The following is a 23,347-nucleotide window of genomic DNA, read 5'->3' as shown; positions in this document are numbered from 1 at the left end:
TGGCAGCTCCAGCCTTCCTTCTGTGCCTCCATCCCCATCATCCAAAACCCAAAAGCATGCTGTTTGTGAAGCAGAGTAACCATATCCTGAGATGACTCCAATGTGAGATGTTTGTGAACTGAAAGTCATAGTGACCGCCGATCTGGAGTGTCACCCTTTCTCTGAATTATCACTCTTTCTGCAAAGCTGTCCCTAATTCCCTAAATTACTTTCTCTGTGGCATTCCTCAGATTGAGCACTTACTTACCTGGTATTGTGATGACCTGTGTCTCTCCCCTTGACCGGATTGTGACATCCAAGGCAGGAACCTTGCCTGGTTGATTATGGTGTATTCTTGGACTCTAGCACATGCCTGGATCATACAGTAAGTAGCTATTCAATAATTATTTGTTGGCCGGGTGCGGTGGCTCATGTCTGTAATCCCAGTACTTTGGGAGGCCGAGGCAGGTGGATCACCTGAAGTCAGGAGTTCAAGACCAGCTTGGGCAACATGGTGAAACCTCGTCTCTACTAAAAATACAAAAATTAGCCGGGCATGGTGGTACATGTCTGTAATCCCAGCTACTCAGGAGGCTGAGGCAGGAGAATCGCTTGAACCCAGGTGGAGGTTGCAGTGAGCTGAGATTGTGCCACTGCACTCCAGCCTGGGCCACAGAGAGAGACTCCATCTCAAAAATAAATAAATAAATAAAATAATTATTTGTTGAATAACTGAATGGATGTAATCTGAGGTGACAGAGTGACCCACTGTGATCTGAGATATGTGAGCTCTCTTGATTGCAATCTGGGTTGACTGTGAACAGAGTCGGGGCTTTTGATGATTGTGTTGAAGTGTCTGTGATTGTAACCTACAAGGACTGTGATCTGAGGGGTCTGCGCACCGGTGACTGTGGCCTTCAGGCACTAATCTGTCATAAGGACCAGTAGGGATAATGAATGGAGGTGACTGAACTAGTAACCTTGCATGATCGATTGAAGTAACTTGCACTGATTGTGATCTGAAGTGACCGTGAACAAGTTAGTGACGACGCTTTCCACGACTGTCTTGTTGTAACTGCTCATGATCTACAGAGTTCTGGCTTCAGATGACCTAAGCCAGTGCTTGGAGCAGCCTTGACGATTGACATGAGATGTGCGCGAGATGCTGAGATCGTTGATCTACCCTGACAGCTGAGGTTATTGATCTGCATTATGAGCTGAGATAACAGATCTGTGGGCCTGGACTCAGACTAGGAATGGTGCTAATATGTGTGTAGTTCTCTTAGATTTCTGATTTTGTTTTAATATCCTCCCAAATGGCACAGCCCTGTTCGGCCCCGCGCCAACAAGGAATAGGGATGAGGACCAGGTTGAGTCAATCCTCACAGAAAACTACCGGAAACACAACGCATCTTCTGGGCCGCGCTGCCGCAGCTGCGGGCAGACCCACCGCCTTGGCCATGGCCTCCTGCACAGCCTGCCCTTCGTTCGGACCCCCTAGCCCTACCCCCACGATCGGTCCGTGGTGCGCCTGCGCGGAGGCGGGGCGGTGCTTTGCCCTTTGTTGTGGGCCCCAGTTTCCCAGGACACCGCGCGGCGCTGGGGTGGGGCTATGCAGATGAGGCACTCGGGGGCGGGGCGGCGGCGGTGGCGGCCGGGGAGGGTCAGTTGGAGGCAGGCGCTCGCTGAGGCAGAAGGAGGCGCTCGGCCCGCGGCCTGACAGGGACTTAGCCCGCAGAGATCGACCCCGCGCGCGTGACCCCACACCCACCCACTCATCCACCTATCCACTCCCTGCGCCGCCTCCTCCCACCCTGAGCAGAGCCGCCGAGGATGATAAACACCCAGGACAGGTAACGGCCCGGCCCAGGCTCCCCGCCCCCATCCTCCCTCATCTGCTCCAGAGGGCCTCTCACGTACCCCTAGCCGGCCCCCGCCCCCCGCAGCGGGGCCATCCGCCCCCAGCCAGGTCCGTTCACCACTTCAGCCACCCTAGTCCGGTCCTCAGCCCTGCAACTGGGCCTTCTTCTGTCCTTTAGCCCCCTCTTCAGCCGGGCCCATCCCCCTCATCCGGGCCTTCTCCTCCCCTAAAGCCCCCAAAAGCCGGAACCCAACCTTCCAAGCAAGTCCCCTTTTTTCCCTCAGCCCCACCGAATTGTGCCCCATTCCCCAAACTGGGCTTTCCCCGGCATCCAGATTCCCCAAATTGTTTCCTGTCTTCCTCAAATCTTTCTTACTCCCCTTATAAGTCACTTCACCCTTCCCTTTGAATTCCCTCCCTGATGAAAACTGCACCCCCCACCTAGACTCTTCTCATATCACTGCCCCCCTTAAAGTCAACCTCCAACCTTCAGTTCTCAGTTACCCCCCCTCATCACCCTCCCCCCATTCTCTTCAGGCCTAGCAGTCCTTACACGGATGTCCAGCCTCTTCCTCCTGGTCCCATACTTCAGCTTCATCTTTCCCCCACCTTCCCCCCTCCACACCCCTCTCCCAGTTAGGCCCCATTTTCCCAGTCTCCCAGCGCCATTCCTTTTATTTATCAAACACCAGGTTTGATTCTTGTGCTCCATCCTGTTGCCCCAATGGTATACCCCCAACACTCTTGGAAACATTCTTACCCTCTAAACATCTTTTCTCAGCTGGAACTCATCCTTCTCCTTCCCCTCTTAACTGAATCCCGTCTTTGGATCATTAGATCACAGGACCCAGCCATCTCGCTTCCAGTGAACCTTCCCCCTGTACCTCCAGTGCCTTCAAACCAAGCTCTATATTCTGGACACTAGATCTTTGCAATTTCCTCCCTCAAAACCCGACCCTAGTCTTCCCCCATTAATTAGAGAAAGGCTGCACATCTTTCTCAGACCGAGCACCCTGGTTTTCCAAACTTGCATGGTATATCCTTCCCCCTGCAGATAGTTGCTCAATTTTCCTTTCTCTACATGCCTCTCTTTCTCCAAGACAACCCTTCTCACCTATCTCTCCCTCAAATTTTAATATATCCCATATTTCTGCCTCTGTTCTCTGAAACTGTTCCACAATTTCCTAATTCCCCGGAATTTTTAATCCTAGTTGTTCCTTATACATCAGAATGGCTTTCATTTACAATTTGGACCTAATTCTCTTCCTCATTTTTTCCCCAAACTTGTTGCTGTCCTGTCCAAACCATGTCTGAAGCTCATTAGTTCCCCACACCAGACCTTTTGTCCCCAGATTTGGCCTTATGGCCTCTGCCTCTCACTTGGGCCTCATTATTTTGCAAGCAGATCCATTCCCTGTAAATCTTCCTTAAATTGGGCCATGTTCTATTCAGAATTAGACTAGTTCCTCTCAAATGCATTGCCTTCTTTATTGCTTTTCTTTGCATAGAGCCCTCTAACTGCCACTCAGGATTCCTCTCAAACTTGGGCACTCTTCTTACTGAAATAGTCTCTCAACTTTCCTTTCCCACTTGTTAACAGCACCAGCCTTAAATAGTCCAACTGGGTTTTCAGCTTTTCTTGTATTTCAATGTTTCTTACCCTGGCTTCACATTTGAGAAATCAGTCACTTGGGCCTTACCTTCAAAGATTGGTCTCATTGGCCTAGAGTGTCCTGATTATTAGCATATAGTTTTAAAGCTCCCCAGGTAATTCTTTATAATGCAAAGCTGGGGTTAAAAACCACAGCTTCCTTCCTGCAGCTTTTCCCATCCTATTCCTGTAGTGGGTGTCAGCCCTTTTCTACTGACAAAGGCCTAATTTTCTTTGAGGAATATTTTTTTTTTTTTTTTTTTTTTGAGACAGGGTCTCACTCTGTGGCGCAGGCTGGAGTGCAGTGGTGCGATCTGGGCTCACTGCAACCTCTGCCTCCTGGGCTCAATTTCTTCAGGGATTTCTTAGTCTTTCTCTCTCAGGTGCTGTCCAGAAGTACCCAAGATACAATACCTGCAACAGCTTCTGAAGTTCCTGTCTGTACTCAGTTCTCAGCCATTGGCCATTTTCTTCCCCCAAGTCTCAGACTCTTAACTGGTGCCCTCCCCCTCATTTCTTCTTTGCATGCAGGAAGAAAATTCACTCGCCGTTTGATAATTTGTTATGGTCTTATTTGACCTGTTATCCCTGCCTCCCATGTTCTCTTTACCCTACAACCCATCAGCTGTTAGAGTTTCCTTTTCCAAGACTCTCCATGTCCATCCCCTCTGCATTCCCCCCTTTCACTCCATCTTCTGTAACCCAGCCCCTCGGGAGCTGAGGAGGTGGAGGCGGATATAGACACGGAGAGTGCTGGATGCAAAGGTGTTACTTGTGGCAAAGGCACCGTGTGTGCTGAGGATAGATGGCAGGTATGAGAGAGGGCAGGATGAAGCACAGGGGTGGAGGGGAGCAGAGAGACCTACAACAAAACCCACTCAAGGGGTATGTGAGATAGACTTTTTTTTCTGTTCTTTTTGTGTGTCTGTAGTGGGGGTTGGAAAGTGGGGTGGTCTCAGCAGTCATTCTCTGGAGTCCTCTGGACTGAGCTGGTCGAAATGCCTAGTCTTTTGTAGGCTGAGCCCTGAGAGTTGAGCAACTTGGAACCAACATGTAAGAGTCTTCACCAACTGTGAGGTTGAAAGACCTGAGTTCTGGCTGAGCCAGTGTGCTTACATGTGAAAAGAAGAGGGGGTTGGGTTAACTTGACTCGAAAATTCTTTCCAGCTTCCTAAGTGGCAAAACAGGCTTGCTTGTCTCCAGGGCCCTTGCTTAGCGTGTTGGTAATTTGAGGGGCCTGGCTGTATGAGAGGCAGGTGGAGAGAGGAGCCAACTGGCCTGCCAGGGCCTGGGTAGGAGCTAGGCCTTGGATCAGGCTCCTCCACTTGGCCTGGGGGTGGGGTGTTGTGTGCAGGGTGTCTGGTTTCTTTGAGTGATGGCAATGCCATTTCCATAGCATGTTTCCTAGATTCCTTGGGCCTGCCCCTAACTTTCTAAAAGGAATCCTGGTAGAGTCCTAACTAGGGATTCTGATAAGAGCCGGATGTTCTTCCCAGTCAGTGTTCTCGAGTGTTTCATATCCATAGAGTGGGGAGCTGGCTGGGAATTTAGTTCCCATTGGGTGGGGGATGGGATTTTCAGCTTCCCTGGCTCCAGTGAAAAACTCAGGAGGTGGAGGCTTGGTTTCCTGGAAGAAATAGTTGCAGAGGAGCTGGCACTATGTTTTGAAAACAAGGCTCTTCCTTTCCAGTGTTATTCTGATTGGTACTTCCAAAATGTCAGAATTCCTGATGGTGGGGGAGGGAAGAAGATACAAGTACGAGCACCTTTATTATCCTTTTTGAACATGAGGTTTAAATCCAAGGAAATCAAGCTTCCTGGCCTTTTTCTCCCTGGATTTGCGGGGGCAGGGAGACAGTATCTGTCCAGGGCTTGCTTTGTACCTGTGACAGTACAGTATGTAGAGAAGCACTAGCCCTGGCTTGATAGTGATATTATTATCAATCTGTGCTGATGGGCTTTGAGGAGAAACATTTGGTTCTGCAGGTGGTTTTTTGGGGGAAGGGGGCAGGGCATAAGAACATATCAGAACTATCAGCATCTTCACTGAGTGGTTTCCTGGGTAATGGAATTTCTGTCTCTTCCTAAAGGGTCTGGTTTCAGTTATTCCTTATTTATTGACAATATGGCTTGTTGGGCATGGGGTGGTAGGGAGAGCCAGTTTTCCAATGATGTGCCTTCAAGGTCACTCTATGGTAGGAGGGTTGGGGGAGAGGAGAGAGGGGAGAGAGAGAGGAGAGAGTCAAAGAGGAGAGAGAGAGAGAGACAGACAGACACAGACTCTCCTAGTATAGTCAGGAATCCCCCCAAATCAGAGCTATGCTTCAGAAAGCAGTGTGGGCTAATAATAGCAATTCCTCACTCTGCCAAGAAATCCAAATTTAGCCTCAGAGCTGCTCAAAAATATAAAAAAGGGGACTGAGGAGTGGGATAGAGGGATGTTACAAATGTGCATTTCTAGAAAAACAAAATGAGTAATTCATCCCTTTTTGAAAGAGTATGCAGTGTTGATTCAAGTTGGTGCCATGATTTAGAAGGTTATGAAGCCAAAGTTACAGACCAGGCCAGGCATGATGGCTCACACCTGTAATCCCAGCACTTTGGGAGGCTGAGACGATTCCTTGAGCCCAGGAGTTCAAGACCAGCCTGGGCAACATAGTGAGATGCCCCATCTCTTAAAAAAAAAAAAAAAAAGTTATAGACAAGAAAGGGACAAGTAGGCAGGCAAGAATTTTGTCACTTAAAGTGAACAAAACAGGTAGTGTCCGGTTAGCAGCAGTAGTGTAAAATGCTTTGTATAAGATAAACCTTAAGAAAATTTCTTAGTCCTTTGATATTATATAAACAATGATGTAATTCTGTCCTGGGAAGAGGCTGGCACTGTGTGATGACCTTACTCTGCAAACTAGATTGAGGTACTTAATATGTAAAAGTAAAGTCTTATATTAAAGCTTGATTACCTAGCTATCCACTCACCTCTGGTAGCATATGTGATTGTGCGTTCCTTTGGCATACGTACCAATATCAGCTGTGTGATAAGCAAACCTCAAAGGCACAGATATTCTAGCTACCACTATAACTGTGTTTCTTGTGGAGAATCAACCAAAACCCAATTTTGCTTTCAGCCTGTGATTCAGAGTGGTGATGTCATTTTCTTTATAATTGTGCTTAGCAAGAAGATTCCCTGTGGAACACAGAATAGCCCTAGTGAAATGACTTTTGCCTGGCATCTGCCCAGGGGCCCTTTCTCAGATGGAAGGGGCATCGGCAGCTGGAAATCAGCCTCTACAGCCACACTAGACTGGAGGTGGTCATCACCCTCTCACCTTTCTTACTTTCTATTTTGCTAAGTGATGGCACATCTTTTTGCGTAGGGATTAGTCATCAAAGACATTCCTAGTCTCAGAGTAAAAGCTACCTGTATGAGGGAAGTGAGGGCACCTTTGGGTGTTCTATGAGGCAGGGCCTGAGACAAGAATGGGTCAGAAGAGGTTGAGAGGGGGAAATGAATGTAGAACTGTGTTGGGAATGTGGTTTTCATGTCTTCAATTGATACCAAAAGGTAGCTAATACCAAGGCCATCTGACTTTCTCTGACAGGTAATAGAAACCAGAGAGAAAGGGTGCAGAATTGAATGAGCGAAGGAGGCTACTGATTCAAGTGAAACATGATCAGAAGTATATTAAGGAGAATTTGAATTCAAGTTATTTTTTAGATGTAGCTAAGTGGAAGTTACTCACAGAATTACTTTTATATGGAATCTCTTCTCTGTGTACTCTGTACTCTTTTGGTAGCCGTCTGTGGGGGATTGGTTTCAGGACCTTCCCCTTACCAAAATCCAAGGGTCCATTATATAAAATAGTGTAGTATTTACATATAACCTACATATATCTTCCCATATACTTTAAATTATCTCTAGATTACTTATAATACATAACACAATGTAAATGCTATGTAAATAGTTTTAGTGCTCTTTTTATTTGTACTTTTTTTTATTGTGCTCTTATTTATTTTTTTCCTGAGTATTTTTGATCCATGGTTGGTCAAATCCACGAATGTGGAACCTGTGGATATAGAGGACCAACTGTATGTAAATCAAAACTGACTAAAGACAGCTGGAAGTGATTTTTTTTTTTTTTTTTTTTTGAGGCAGAGTCTCGCTCTTTTGCCAGGCTGGAGTGCAGTGGTGCAGTCTTGGCTCACTGCAACCTCTGCCTCCCGTGTTCAAGCGATTCTGCTGCCTCAGCCTCCCGAGTAGCTGGGACTACGGGCGTGCACCACCACGCCCAGCTAATTTTTGTATTTTTAGTAGAGACGGGGTTTCACCATGTTGGCCAGGATGGTCTTGATCTCCTGACTTTGTGCTCTGCCTGCCTCTGCCTTCCAAAGTGCTGGGATTACAGGCGTGAGCCACTGCGCCCGGCTGGAAGTGATTCTTTAACAGAAGATCCTTTACTTTTATCAAGAGACTTAAGGTTAATTCTAAATAGTAAGTACGCTAGAGATTTAGAAATAGCATTTGAATTATAAAAATTTTATTTACCATCATCATTGCCCAGCTGTACATCTGCTGCATACGCTGCCTGTCTGTAGTCAATGTGTGAAATTGTAACCTGCTAAGGGCATTTCAGACAACAGTTTCACAGACACTTTAAATTAGAGGCAGCAGGATGTGATATGTTAGTCACACTCATATGTATTCTGAGGAGTGTTTCCAAGGGCATGTCCTATCACTGAGAAAATAAAAGGCACTAACAGATTGGCTCTAATCTTCCATCTCTCTTCCGAATTGCCTTGTATGCTGGATACCTGACACCTTAGTTTCTGGCATGGGATATATGTATTTTTTTCTCTTCCAAAGCAGGACCAGCCCAGCTGGATGTTTGGGTTCAGTCTGATACATTTGATTTTCCTTAATCAGCCTGATCTTTTCAGCCTCTGAAAAGGACTGAGATTCTTTTTTTTTTTTTTTTTTTGAGACAGTCTCGCTCTGTCACCCAGGCTGGAGTGCAGTGCAGTGGCACGATCTCAGCTCACTGCAACCTCTGCCTCCCTGGTTCAAGCAATTCTCCTACCTCAGCCTCCCAAAGTGCTGGGATTACAGGGATGAGCCACCATGCCCAGCCTGTTTCTTAAATCATCCTTTAGGTGGTTGAGATTAAACAATGCCTGCCCTCAAGTGGTGTGACCAGGAGGTGAGGAAGGATTGGAAAAAGCTGGGGATAGGAGCCAGTTAGAAACAAGACTAAACTGAATATGAAACCCAACCTGGTTTGGATCTTATGATAGGAAGACTTGTGTTTAGAAGTCACTGTCTGTTGTGCTTAAATTCTTCCAGGATTCATTATTCCTAATGAGCTTGGTGGCGTAGCTTCAATACCATTTGAACACTAAAGCCATTATTAGAAGAGAAGGCCATTACTGGGTAATTTCATGCCCCTTAATGTCTTTAACCACCACATACGTACCCATCCCCCTTCCTTTCTCACTTCAGAAATGACAGGTTTTTTGGAAGAGAAGCAATTTGCCATTCACAGCAAGTAACTAATAACAGATGCTTTATGTGGACAATGAAGATAATTATTGTGATCTACTGTCTACTAAGCTTATCGCAAACCCCAGCTGTTTCTTTTAGGGAACTGGAACTAGTTCCCAGAGTGGGGGCTTGAAACACCCCTCCACCCCCACTCACACACACACTTGCTTATCTGCGCAGATTTATGGGGGAGGAGCAGAGCCTCCAGGATCCTTGTATGTGAGAATGGGGAAGTAAATGACATGTTACCATGGCGTAGATATCTTGCGTTTATTTGAAGAGGAGAGAGATCAGGAAACCAGAAATATCACAAGCCCCACTGCTAAATATGACTAGCTTAAAGAAAGAAATATCACAAGCTCATAGATTAGTGCTGGACACAGGGCAGGCAGGCTCCAGGGATTACTTCTAGGAAGACAAAGGGTATTATGGTCTAAAAAAAATATCCTCACTTTATTCTTGTCTTTTCAGTGAGTTGGCCCATTGCTCCTGCTGTTTGCAAGTAAAAATTAGCTAAGAATCAAGATGGTAGTTGGGATGCAGGGCAGAGGTTGAATGCAGCTCGCTCATCTAAAGACCATTTGAGGAATAATTCCTTTGGAAGTAGGAGCCTGGCACCAGAATTCTAGAATTGCAAGGGCCTTGGTGATTGATAGGGTTATTTTGTGAACCTAATTAATTCTCTGTATACAAGACGATAATCTGTCTATCCCAGAGGGGTTTGCCCCATCTTTGGGTAGCTCCACTGACCAATAGAAGTAAACCAGCTTTCTCCCGTGGTCCAGCCCTCCTTATGCCCCTGCAGGAACCTCAGCACAGAGAAGTGGTCATTGGGGAATGAGAATGGAATCATATGATTTGGTGCATGTGTGTGCATTTGCTTGGGGAAACTCCCCTCACCAAACTCTTGTCTTATTTTTTCTAGTCTGGACACTGTTATTCTGCCCCTTAACACATTGGAAGGGGGAATCACAATAGCTCATTGTCCCCAGCAGAAAATAACTCCTGTCCTTGAAAACAGTAGCATAGTCCTCTGTTAAGCCCTTTCTGTTTTTTTGTTTGTTTTTGTTTTTTTGAGACAGAGTTTTGCTCTTGTTGCTCCGGCTGGAGTGCAGTGGCGTGGTCTTGGCTCACTGCAACCTCCACCTCCCGGGTTCAAGCGATTCTCCTGCTTCGGCCTCCTTAGTAGTTGGGACTACAGGCACGCTCCACCACACCCGGCTAATTTTTGTGTTTTCAGTAGAGATGGGGTTTCACCATGTTGGCCAAGCTGGTCTCAAACTCCTGACCTCAGGTGATCCATCCACTTTGGCCTCCCAAACTGCTGGGATTACAGGCGTGAGCCACCACGCCTGGCCGTTTTTGTTTTGAGCTGAAGTTTCGCTCTGTCATCCAGGCTGGAGTGCAGTGGCACAATCTTGGCTCACTGCAGCCTCCACCTCCCAGGTTCAAGTGATTCTCCTGCATCAGCCTCCTGAGTAGGTGGGTCTACAGGTGCACACCACCACACCCGGCTAATTTTTTTGTATTTTTAGTAGAGATGGGGTTTCACCATATTGGCCAGGCTGCTCTCAAACTCCTGACCTCAAGTGATCCACCCGCCTCTGTCTCCAAAGTGTTGGGATTACAGGCATGAGCCACTGCGCCCAGTTCAGCCTTTTCTGTTAACAGCTGTTGATGAGGCCGAGAGTGGAGGAGGTGAGGATGACCTGAGGTTTTCCAGAGGAGGGAAGAGGTGGATATGTGGTTACACCCCTAGATTTTTTTTTTTTTTTTTTTGGGTGGAGGAATCTGGCTCTGTCACCCAGGCTAGAGTGTAGTGGCACAATCTCGGCTAACTGCAGCCTCCACCTCCTGGGTTCAAGAAATTCTTCTGCCTCAGCCTTTTGAGTACCTGGCATTACAGGCACCTGCCACCACGCCCGGCTAATTTTTGTACTTTTAGTAGAGGTGGGGTTTCGCCATGTGGGCCAGGCTGGTCTTGAACTCCTGAGCTCAAGTGATCCTCCCTCCTCGGCCTCCCAAAGTGCACCCCTAGATACTGATGCTGCTCCTCACCCATGGACACTTCCCTGGGAAATCCATTTCTCAAAGAAATTTCCAAGTATACTTGTAGGCCCCCAGTTGAAATCTTTGAGAGAACAGACCCTAGGAGCTGAGCAGTGACGGGGTTGGACTTCCATTTTCAGCTGGAGTGCAGATACAGTTCTGCTAATAGGACTGCCCCTTTGGTTATTGTACCATTGCCATGTTAGGTGTGAGTTCAGTTTTGTTGCTTTTCATTTAGAAGAATCCAAAATTGGCATGCCATGCTATATAAAGCAAAGGACAGTGTGAAGAATAGTTACCTCACACCGTTTTACAATGGCTTTCAGGGAGAAAAAAGCCCTGACTTACAGCATTTGGGGACTTTCGCAGTGTAAATACTCCTCCTTTGGCCAATTCAAGCTACCAACATGACATCATTAAACACATATTTGGCAAGAGATGTGCACGATTGTGTGAGCTGGCCCCAGCACACCACTGCAATACCCGCTAAATGTATCCAGTGCATTCCAGCTGCTCTGAGGCTGATGTGTGGTGGCTGGGGAACAGGCCTGTTGCTGAGTCGTGGTGTGTACACACACACACAGTTTACCTCCTTCTCTGTTTCACTTGCCCTTGGCCTAGGGAATGAACTACATCTCAGTCTAAGGAACCACTAAATTGGATTCAAAGACAGTTGAGCAGATCTACAGCCCTGTTGGGTCCATCCGAAAATCAAGGTGGCCAGTAAGGTGACAGCTCTTTTAGGAGCCTTTTACCTGCTATAATCTGTCTGATTATTGGATTCTTTACTCAGGTCATAGCACGTATCCTCCTCTCCCAGCACATAGCCTGCACCCAGCACATCTGAGTGTGTGTTCTGACCACATCACTATTATGTGACCTCCCACGCTCAGGTCATGAAAGGATCAGCAAAGAAGAGCAAGAAGGCCCAGCATTTGGTGGCATACCAGGGGCAAATCAGACATCACAGTATTTTATGTACTATTGTGTACCTCTGCTCTGGGAGCCAAATCCCTGGATTTAGTTTTATTCTTAACCATTGAGGGATTTGGTTAAATGATTTCTCACTCCAGCTGGGTGTGGTGGCTCATGCCTGTAATCCCAGCACTTTGGGAGGCTGAGGCCAGCGGATCACTGGAGGTCAGGAGTTCCAGACCAGCCTGACCAACATGGTGAAACCCTGTCTCTACTAAAAAATACAAAATTAGCCAGGCGTGGTGGCGCATGCCTGTAATCCCAGCTACTTGGGAGGCTGAGGCAGGAGAATCACTTGAACCTGGAAGGCAGAGGTTGCAGTGAGCCAGGTGCGTGCCACTGCACTCCAGCCTGGGAAACGAGTGAAACTCTGTCTCAAAAAAAAAAAAAAAAAAAAAAAAAAAGTTTCTCACCCCAGTTCCTTTGCTCAGAAGGGGGATGGGGCCATCACTGGGGAAGTAGCCTTGAGAGTTCCTCAGGAACAGGGTACTCAGACCACATGACTTCCCCTCTCCAGCCTGTAACTGTGGGCCTTTTTGATTCTGCCACATAGGTGGTTGAGGCACCATAGGGAAATGAAAAGAGACTGGTACAGGGCTTGAGGCTTGGCAGGTAAGCCAGGACCTGGTGATTTCCAGGGTCTGCCCAGTGCCACAGTGATTTGTTAGAAGATTGCTAGGTGCTCCTCCGGTCAGATAAACCCAGCTGGAGTCCCTTGGCCCTCCTGAGACTTCCTCCCCATGACTCTGCAACACGGTGGGTTCCCCTTAAGACAGCAGCGTAGTTCTGGAAGCTGAAGCCCACAGGACTGGGGCAGCTGGGAGCCTTCATAAGTCTTCCCTTGTTAGAGAGAGCCAGGATGGGGTGGGGGTGGGATTTGAGTTATATCTTTACATCTTGGCCGGGCGCGGTGGCTCACGCCTATAGTCCTAGCACTTCGGGAGGCTGAGGTGGGTGGATCACAAGGTCGGGAGTTCGAGACCAGCCTGGCCAACATGGTGAAACCCTATCTCTACTAAAAATAGAAAAATTAGCTGGGCATGGTGGCATGCACCTGTAATCCCAGCTGCTCGGGAGGCTGAGACAGGAGAATCGCTTGAGCTTGGGAGGTGGAGGTTGCAGTGAGCCGAGATCGTGCCATTGCACTCCAGCCTGGGCGACAGAGCGAGACTCCGCCTCAAAAAAAAAAAAAAAATCGTCAAGTCTTGGTGTTTACTGTCTCACCCTCTCTGTCTCTTACAGTAGTATTTTGCCTTTGAGTAACTGTCCCCAGCTCCAGTGCTGCAGGCACATTGTTCCAGGGCCTCTGTGGTGCTCCTGATGCCCCTCACCCACTGTTGAAGATCCCCGGTGGGCGAGGGGGCGGCAGGGATCCTTCTCTCTCAGCTCTGATATATAAGGTAAGGAGGACCCTGGGATGGAAGGCTGGGGTTGGAGCCTTCTCAGACTCCACTGTGCTGCTGCTCAAGGGGAATAATCACTTTCTTAGTCTTCTGGCTCTTAGCCTAGGCCAGTGGGGGACTGTGAAGGACTCTCAGCTGAGGCTGTTGCATGGCTTATTGGGAATACTAGAGGAGAGAGATCAGCACCATTTGTTGCCTTTTAATCTGCTGTAATTGAGGCCCAGAAGTTAGTTTAGCTTCTCACTAAGACTGGGATGGAAGGTTAGCAAGGCAGCTGAATTCTGGGCTTTTGAGATTGTGCCCAAGGGAGATAACACGGACCCTGCAGTCCACTTGGAATCAGACTTTGGCTGACTGGGGCTCCAGCCAAACCCTCACACATACCCTCATTTGTTTTTGATATTTCCCTTTCTGACAGGGAAGGAAAAGAACATGGTGTTGAGGGAAAGCGTGGGCTTTCGAGTCAGGGAGACCTGGGTTTGAATCTCATCTCTGCCATTCACTGTCCTTGGAGCCTTGGGTCAGTTGCTTCATTATTCTCAGACTTAAAGTGGAGTTGTTAATTACCATCTCAAGTGCTTGTCATGATGATAAAGGTTAATATATGGGACAGCACTTTGTACTTGGCACCTAGTGGACAATTTAGGTAAATATTTCCCTTTCTGTTTTGCTAGCTTTTACCACCATCAACTGGTCTTAATGCCTGGTGAGTGACAGCTCCTTTTAGCCATCATGAAGCTCTGCGTTTTCAGCATGGCCTCTATCCCACGCTACCCTGACACTGGCCTAAGGGGACTCCCAGCATCGCCTAGATTAGGGAGTGGATGATATGGCCAGAAGCAGTAGTGACCTGGTCCTCTGCCCTGCTTTCCTTCCCAGGACGAGAAGCTCACTGTGACCCAGGACCTCCCTGTGAATGATGGAAAACCTCACATCGTCCACTTCCAGTATGAGGTCACCGAGGTGAAGGTCTCTTCTTGGGATGCAGTCCTGTCCAGCCAGAGCCTGTTTGTAGAAATCCCAGATGGATTATTAGCTGATGGGAGCAAAGAAGGGTAAAGAGCCAAATGCTGGGGAGGGAAAGGAGGTCCCATTCCAGAGAAGAGTATATGTTTACTGTGGGTAACAGAATTGTAGGGGAGTCTGTGCCTTCTCCCTTAGCTCTAGACTCCCCAAGCAGATACCGTTTTGTAACAGGTTATTTTTAGCCAGTAAGACAGGCCTGCTCTAGGTTATAATTAAAGCAGATTGTTATCACATTAACCAAATGCCTGCCGGTTAATCGCCCCATGGTTCACTCTGACACTAAATCCCCCTGTAGCTACACAGTACTGTAGTTTAAAAGGCCAGGAAGCAAAGAGAAGTACTTAGGCCCATCACCACCTTCCTAGACCTCCCTCCCATTCACACCCCACCCAGGAAGCTCAGAGGTAAGTGGGATTTCATTGGATTGGGCAAAGACCCTCCAAGCAGCCAAGATGGGTAAGAAATGTCCTGAGGACAGAGTTCCTGAGTGGTCCCAGCCTCTTGAGAAAATCCTTTTAGGCAGTGTTAGAGCCCAGAGTGTCCCTCTCAGTGGCAGGTGATCATGTCAAACTTGGCAATCTGTGGGACACCTGAAGAACTGGGTTTTCTTTCTAGGCCCCAGACTCTGTCTCGTGGACAGCATTAGTTAAGATGGGTAGTGTTACTTTCAGATCTCCTATTGCAGGAAGAGAAAAGTTAGTAACATTTTTCTCAGGTGCTGTGGCTTTTTTTTTTTTTTCCAGAATTCAAGGCTCTTGGGGTCTTGACATAGGAATCTTCCTCCTGGAGCTTCTGAATTTTTTTTTTTTTGAGATGGAGGCTCACTCTGTCGCCCAGGCTGGAGTGGAGTGGTGCGATCTCGGCTCACTGCAAGCTCCGTCTCCCAGGTTCATGCCATTCTCCTGCCTCAGCCTCCCGAGTAGCTGGGACTACAGGCGCCCACCACCACGCCCGGCTAGTTTTTTGTATTTTTAGTAGAGATGGGGTTTCACCGTGTTAGCCAGGATGGTCTTGATCTCCTGACCTCGTGATCCACCTGCCTCGGCCTCCCAAAGTGCTGGGATTACAGGTGTGAGCCACTGTGCCCAGCCCGGAGCTTCTGTATTTATATTGCTGGTTGTAGGCCTCAGAAAAGCCTTTGGGTTGGTAGGGGTGGGGGTGGGGTGTGAATGGGAGGGAGGTCTAGGAAGGTGGTGATGGGCCTAAGTACTTCTCTTTGCTTCCTGCAGATTGTTAGCACTGCTAGAGTTTGCTGAAGAGAAGATGAAAGTGAACTATGTCTTCATCTGCTTCAGGAAGGGTCGAGAAGACAGAGGTGAGGAGTCAGAGTGGCCTGAGCCTTACAGCCCAGACGGTGGGGCCTGGGGGAGAGAAGGGAGCACCTCCAGGATGAGGTGGGACTCTTGAATTTGCCTTTCAAACCCTGAGAAATCATGGCAGGAGGGCAAGTGCCTGAAGGGCTCGTAAAAGCCTAGTGCTTATTTGTTCCATCTTTGTTTGGGGTTTTGATTTCAGCCTACCATTGTGTTTCTCATCAGACTTTTTTACACTCTGTCTTCTGCAGCTCCACTCCTGAAGACCTTCAGCTTCTTGGGCTTTGAGATTGTACGTCCAGGCCATCCCTGTGTCCCCTCTCGGCCAGATGTGATGTTCATGGTTTATCCCCTGGACCAGAACTTGTCCGATGAGGACTAATAGTCATAGAGGATGCTTTACCCAAGAGCCACAGTGGGGGAAGAGGGGAAGTTAGGCAGCCCTGGGACAGACGAGAGGGCTCCTCGCTGTCTAGGGAAGGACACTGAGGGGCTCAGGGTGAGGGTTGCCTATTGTGTTCTCGGAGTTGACTCGTTGAAATTGTTTTCCATAAAGAACAGTATAAACATATTATTCACATGTAATCACCAATAGTAAATGAAGATGTTTATGAACTGGCATTAGAAGCTTTCTAAACTGCGCTGTGTGATGTGTTCTATCTAGCCTAGGGGAGGACATTGCCTAGAGGGGGAGGGACTGTCTGGGTTCAGGGGCATGGCCTGGAGGGCTGGTGGGCAGCACTGTCAGGCTCAGGTTTCTCTGCTGTTGGCTTTCTGTTTTGGTTATTAAGACTTGTGTATTTTCTTTCTTTGCTTCCTGTCACCCCAGGGGCTCCTGAGTATAGGCTTTTCAGTCCCTGGGCAGTGTCCTTGAGTTGTTTTTTGACACTCTTACCTGGGCTTCTCTGTGTGCATTTGCGTCTGGCCTGGAGTAAGCAGGTCCGACCCCTCCTTCTTTACAGCTTAGTGTTATTCTGGCATTTGGTTAAGCTGGCTTAATCTGTTTAATGTTATCAGTACATTTTAAATAGGGGCATTGAAATTTACTCCCACCACCAGGGCTTTTTTGGGGGATGCCTGGGCCTTTAAAACACTAGCCAAACTCTAATTAATTCTCAAATCACTGCCAGGAGTTCTTGCTCCTGGCTGCAGGCCCAGGCCCCAAGGTCTCCTTCTTGGGGTCACAAAGAGCAGTAAGGAAGAGGAATATACAGCAACTCAGGGCCTGGGAATTGTGGGGCAATCCGTTCTTAGGGACTGGATACTTCTGGCTGGCTGAGTATAGTACTAGCTGCCTCCCCACCAGGTTCCGAGTAGTGTCTGAGACTCTGCTCTGCAGGGCCTAGGGTAGCGCTGGGAGTGTAGAAGTGGCCTGCCCTTAACTGTTTTCACTAAACAGCTTTTTCTAAGGGGCGAGCAAGGGGGAGAGATCTAGATTGGGTGAGGGGGACGGGGATGTCAGGGAGGCAAGTGTGTTGTGTTACTGTGTCAATAAACTGATTTAAAGTTGTGGTTGGTCTATTCTTTATTTCTGAACTAGGACCAACTCCCTACCAAACTGTTTTGACTCCAGAGCCTAATAAATAGAGGTGTGGTGCGTGCTCCTTGGGAAAAAAGCTGCAGTGTAGGAGGGCAGATAAACTGGCCAAGGTCTCTGGGGCCATATTACACTGTGAAATGAGGGGTTGCTAGGAGTCTGAGACTCACTGCCAGAGCCCCCTGGAGAGAGATGTGTACATATCAGCTTCATCTAGGAGAGGCTATACCCAAGATCCAATCTGCTCTTAGCTCTTCCTTTTCTGTAAAAGGCTGGGGAGGTTGGGTCCTGATACTGGGTTTTGGCTTTTGCATGGAGCTCCTGACAGTCCCATTCCTGAGGTCTTTGAAGGATGCAGCACACACCTTCCCTGTTCTAGTTTTCCCCTTTTGGAGCTCAGTGTCCTAAGGTGTGGCTTCCAGTCCCCCACACCACAGCCTGATGAATAAGCTCTCAGTGGCACCAAGGGGCTGGAATCCTCTTCACCACAGTTTTTTTAATTTCTCAAGGATTTACTGGCACTTTTTTTCTTTTGCTTCTGTTTTGCCAATTGAAGGGCATGTTCTTCCACCTACATTTTTGCAGCTGTCTACTGTTGAGCTGTGGCTCTCACATTGCTCTTTATGGAGCCTGCTTGTGTTTTCACTGTGGGCCAAGTCATTAATCTTGGACTCTAACTTGTATTCATTAAAAGTAGTGAGCTCGAATCCCAAGTTTTTTTGTTTTTGTTTTTGTTTTTTTCATGGAATCTCGCTCTGTCGCCCAGGCTGGAGTGCAGTGGTGTAATCTCAGCTCACTGCAACCTCCGCCTCCTGGGTTCAGGTGATTATCCTGTCTCAGCCTCCTGAGTAGTTGGGATTACAGATGCCCACCATCACACCCAACTAATTTTTTGTATTTTTAGTAGAGACAGGGTTTTGCCATGTTGCCCGGGCTGGTCTCGAACTCCTGGCCTCAAGTGATTCCCACGCTTCGGCCTCGCAAAGTGCTGGGATTACAGGCGTGAGCCACCGTGCCTGGCAAATGTTATTAGAGCAAGTCTGGGACTAGAGACATTCCGTTGAAATCAGGTGTCCCCCACTGGGCAGGTAATTCCTAGAGGCAGCTGGCAGTTTAGGATGCAGATATTAAACAAACACAAGGAATCGACAAGACAGATGAAAAAGAACCAAGACAAAACTCAGTCCCTTACTTTTTCCCAAGAAACCTGCTTGAGATTCTGCTGCCACCTATTGGTGATTCCTCTTCAATACGGCTAGAGTCACAAAGGCTAAATTGGAAACCCAGTCAAGATTTCCCTCTTCAAAAAAAAATCACCCAGTCAAGATTTCCCTTTTCAAAAAAAACTTTTGCTATTGAAGACCACTGACAGGAAAGAAATATGGTACCCAAAAGGCTGCACTACAGTTTAAAAAGCAACTTAGAAGGTAGAATATTTTGGGGGTGGGGGTGGAGTGTGAAAGGCAAACTAAGTCTAAATTTAAGAACAGGGACATTAAAAACTTTATTCAATAAATACAACAAATAATTTAAAAATATACTTCAATTCCAAAGCCAATTAAGAAGAGGAAGTAGAGAGAAAGGGAAAAAAGTGGGGATGAGGAAGGTAGAGGAAAAGAGAAAGCGGCCAAACAATGGTTTGGTTGGGCTGTGTTTCAGAGTATACCACCCTTTAAAATTCTGATCAAATACTCTTGACCCATAAACCCTTAGCCCTTGTTCTGATGGGGTAGCCACAGGAGTCCACCAGCTGGGAATCATCCACTGAGCTCTGGATCAGAGCATTCTAGAGGCTGGAATGTGGGGGGAGTTTTAGGGGTAGTTTTCCGGTCATTCCTAAAACCATCCATCCTAACTCCCAGGCAGGTTTAAATAGTGCAAACTCTTAGGCAGAGAGCTCCCAGCTGCATAGTTTCACAGGTGAGTGTCCCAAGCCAGGGCCTCCAGGAAACAGGTCCCAGAGTACCCAGGGGTCCAAAGCCACTTCGGTGAATGGAAATCTAAAGGTGAAGAGAGGGGAGGCCAGGGCACAGAGTAAAGCTCCTGGGCTAAGCCAGTGGCCAAGCCAGAAAACAATGCTGGGCAGAAAAGGGTTACAAGGCAGGTAGTCTGGACACTGGATTCAACAGCTTGCCATCAGCCAGGGAAAGTGAAGCTGAGGATGCATATGGAGCAGGGCCAGGAAGATCAGGAGAGCTGAGGGAGAACAGGAAAATTGGGAGGAAGGAAGAGGCAGCTCAGCAGCAAACTCCAGGAGAAATAACCAGCAGCCCTCACAGATTTGTGATTGTCTCTTAAAAAGATTTATTTTCTCTTCTTGCCTGAATGTACAAAGGCAAAAAGAGTACAGTTTGTATATATATATATTTATATATATATATAAAAAAACAAGGAACTTGGTAATGTACACTTTACAGAAGGGAAGAATCAGGAAGACTGAAATTAAATTCAACAGAGCAACGCCAATGGAACAAAATCTATGAACAGCAACACTGCCCCTCCAGCCCGGGCCTCCAGCTCGCCCCAACCTGCTCCCAATGGGAGGGCTGAGCACCAAGGCAAGCGGGTGGGCTGGGGCAGGAGGGGCTGGGGACAGGGCCTGGGAGGGGCTTGATCCCAGGAGGGGGGCCCATGGTAGGAGATCACTGGAAAGCTTCCTGGGATGCCCAAGTAATTAAACAACAAAGGCCCAGAATTATGGGGCCAACTAGCTGCCCAGTTGCATCTTGGGGGCATCAGAGTAGACAAGGGGATGGTGAGAGGGTATACGGGATAAGTGACATGGGTGGCCTCAAAGCCTGTATAAAATAATTCTCTAGCCCTCTGCAGTCTTAACTCGCAACTCTAAGTCCTGCCATGGCCCCTTAAACGTGGAAAAAAGAGACTCAAGAAATCACCATTTCATTTCATAGGGTGCCCTCTTACCCTTCTAAGCGTGTGGTTCTTTGACCTTGTGATGTGTGGAGAGAGTTGGGTAAGAGAAGGAAATTTCATACATGTACATGTACAAGGCAGGAAAAGGGGATGAAGGGAACTGCCATACCTTAAAATGAGGAAGTAGTTGATGTGGATCCTAAAGAGCAGCTCTCCAAGCCTTGCCTGATCTATCTGGGGATGAGGCCCCCTCCCTCTTTAGCTTGTCCTCTATGGGAAGCCCAGTGAGCAATGTCTGTGAGGGCCTGGGCAGGGGTGGCTCATAAACAGGCTTGGTCTGGTGGTCTTGGCCCTTGGTAGCAAATTTTTCCAGCCTTTGTTTGTAGGGTGGGATAGGATGGGGACCCCTGCTGAGCATCTCATCCCTCTGACTAGGTCATGGATGCCACAGGTAGCTCCCACCTGTGTTTCTCCTCCCCATGTAGAGGGGGGCAGCAAATCTTTCACTCAGCACTTGTCAAGAATCTCCACAGCTGCTGCTTCATGTTATTTCAGAGGGAAGACTAGGCCCGGCAGGCATCAGGATCTGCCATGGTGGCTTTCACCTGCTCTTCTGAGCAGCTCCTACTCTTCAGGGGAGACTTGGATATGAGGATCAAAGAGCCAAATGTTTAAGAAGAAAAATTAAAAAGGAAAAGAAAAACCTGTTCTCTTCTGGAGAACCCAAGGCTGCCCAGCTAATACAGAAGTTCATCCTCTGTGTTACAGAATGAGTGGAAAGGGCAGGAATGCAGGGCCATGCCTGCCCAATGCAAAAGAAAATTACTCCTAACGGTTTCTTTACAATATATACAGAGTATGCTGCAGGCCAGTGCCACAGATACAAAACACACAACAATATTTAAAAACAAACAGGAACAGAGAGGGAACCTTGGCTCCACCTCACAGGAGCCCCAGGAGGGCATAATCAGGCTGAAATTCAGTCACCCTCTTGGTTGGGGTGACTCAGGTGGGGTGGGATGACGGTGTCTGCACTAGCTACTTCCACGGAGGAAAGGGAGGTCACTGCTCAGAGCACTGCCCATGAGGGCAGCAGAAGGCAGAGGGAATGATGGGTATGAGGGAGGCTGTTTTGGGGCCCTGCCAAGAGGTCTAAAACAATGGTTTTTGGGGAGGACTCAGAACCCAACTTGAACAAAAACGAGGAGGCAGAAACCTAGGGGAAAGGCCTGTAGATCAGAGGGGATCCTCTTGAGCAGATGGTGACCCTAAGCCTCTTGTGTGTAGGGTTCCAGGGTCCTTGGAAATCAACTACTACTGGGCATTGTGCTTACTGTCCCCTATTTCCCATTTTCCAAACTGAGTCGGAGCCAAGTTCCTGCTCCTAGTCACTTTTGGCACTCTGGTCACACACTCCCTTTTCCAGCCTACACTGGTGTCTATCAGTCTTTATCTCTCTCTCTCAATCCAGAGGGTCATGGAAAGATAGGAGGGGAGAAAAGAGGGATGATACCTCAAAAGCCAAGTAAGCTAAAGCTCCCCACACCTTGGGGAAGACATGACCCCGATAAAGCTACCAAATCATCCTCACTTTCCCAGTACAAACAGTATAAAGCTTCCATTGGGAGACTGCATTTCTAAGGAGAGCAGAGAAATGTTGGCTGCCTCAAAGCACAGCTCCACTGAGTACATTCTGAGACTCGAATAAGTAATGGCTTGGATGTGTTATTCCAGGGTCTAAGGAACAAATAACCTCCCATGGCCAGTGGCCCCTCAAACAAAATATGTGTTACCAAGAAACACAGCTTATATTGGCCCACATGGAGGTTATAGACTGAGCTATATAAAATCATGTACTTGTAGACAGAGGAATTGGGCTATATATATCTGTGGCCTCAAATGAGGAAGATATCAGATGGCTAGATGACAGGACATCTCCAAGAACTGCTGGGTGCTCCCAGGGGCTGCCTTCTGGGCCTTGCCCTAAGGTGACCTGGCAGACTCCAAGGTTCCCCAAGCTGGGGGGAATACTAGTTTATCTGCCTGAGGCTTAAGAGCCAAGCAGTGGAAAAGAAGAGGCAAGACCAGTGTGGGGATCCCCCTGGGAAAGGCACCAAGGGGTTAGGAGGGAAGGGAAAAGGGCAAGGAGTTGGGGAATAAGAAGCAGCAGGACTTAGTGGGGACGCAGGTTCTACTTCACAGACGTCATTCATGCTCCAGCACCAGCTTGCTCCCAGTGTCCCTGGGGAGCCCTGTGCTGGTGTTGGAACCCCTGCCCCCTGCCTCACAGGCAGCTCAAGGCCATGTTGGGGCAGATGCCTTGGTCTTCCTTTCCAGGCTAGGTTGTGAGCGTTTATATGTGCTCATGTAAATGGGGAGAAGTCTCCACATTTGAAGACCTTGTTTTCACAATTATGTAGAAAACAACCCCCAATTTCTTTCCTGAGATTCTAGTTCCTCCACATGCTGCCAATTCCCAGGGTGCAAAGCACTAGGGAGATGCAGAATCTGGTGATGGTGGTAATGATGGTGAGGGGTATGGCTGCTGTGCTGTCTTCAGACCTTACCCAGTGCTTGGGGGTGGGGGTCCCTCCCTGGTGGGCGGGGGGTCTGGTACTGCTCCAGCAGCAGACCAAGGGCTTGGGGAACAGAGCGGTGGCTTCTCTGGGCTGAGGCCATGTTCCCCTGGTTGCTTCCCGTGCCTTCATCTCCACAGAGGCCACAACAGTCATGACTGTGGCTGAGAGAATAAATATTTTTGCTAAGTACCAGCTCTCCAGCTCCTGAGGAAGAGGTAGGGTCAGGTAGTCCGGAGGTCTGGTGGAGGTGAGATAGCCAAGGGTCTGCCTTCAGTCATGGTGGAAACGGCAAACAGGATGATCAACACCATTTAACTGATGTCTAAACGGCACCTTCAGCACCTCCTTGGGTAAGCCAGTCCGGGCCCGTGAAGCTGACTTTATCCGGGCACTTGGTGTCTGCAAGGGAAACATGGACAGATAACCAGGCACTCAGCCTGTTGGTAAAACAACCACAAGGTGGCACTCCAAGAAAATGAATTGTAGGAGTGGCCAGTACTGGTCCCTAGGGGACACTGTGTTCCACAGGTCCTCTCAGATGCACATGGCTTCATGGGAGACTCT

General features: G+C 48.2%; 2 protein-coding genes across 3 annotated transcripts in view; one reads left to right on the top strand and one right to left on the bottom strand.

The window, feature by feature from the left end:
- Window positions 1-1,591: 1,591 nt before the first annotated feature.
- OAZ2 (ornithine decarboxylase antizyme 2) lies at window positions 1,592-17,305 on the top strand. Its single transcript, NM_001289995.1, is given in 5 exon segments — window positions 1,592-1,832; window positions 13,294-13,451; window positions 14,334-14,509; window positions 15,710-15,795; window positions 16,045-17,305. Coding segments are annotated over 5 exon segments (570 nt in total). The 5' UTR covers window positions 1,592-1,812; the 3' UTR covers window positions 16,176-17,305.
- The window catches only part of ZNF609 (zinc finger protein 609), a 224,708-nt gene continuing 217,925 nt past the window's right edge, over window positions 16,565-23,347 (bottom strand). For both annotated transcript variants that reach the window (XM_034938917.4, XM_055098315.2), the window contains exon 10: window positions 16,565-23,182. The gene's annotated coding sequence lies outside the window, so the exon portion shown is untranslated. The remainder of the gene's footprint in view (window positions 23,183-23,347) is intronic.

This window comes from Pan paniscus, chromosome 16 (assembly GCF_029289425.2).
Source record: "Pan paniscus chromosome 16, NHGRI_mPanPan1-v2.0_pri, whole genome shotgun sequence".
Lineage (NCBI taxonomy): Eukaryota > Metazoa > Chordata > Mammalia > Primates > Hominidae > Pan > Pan paniscus.
This window is presented reverse-complemented; position numbering and strand designations above follow the sequence as displayed.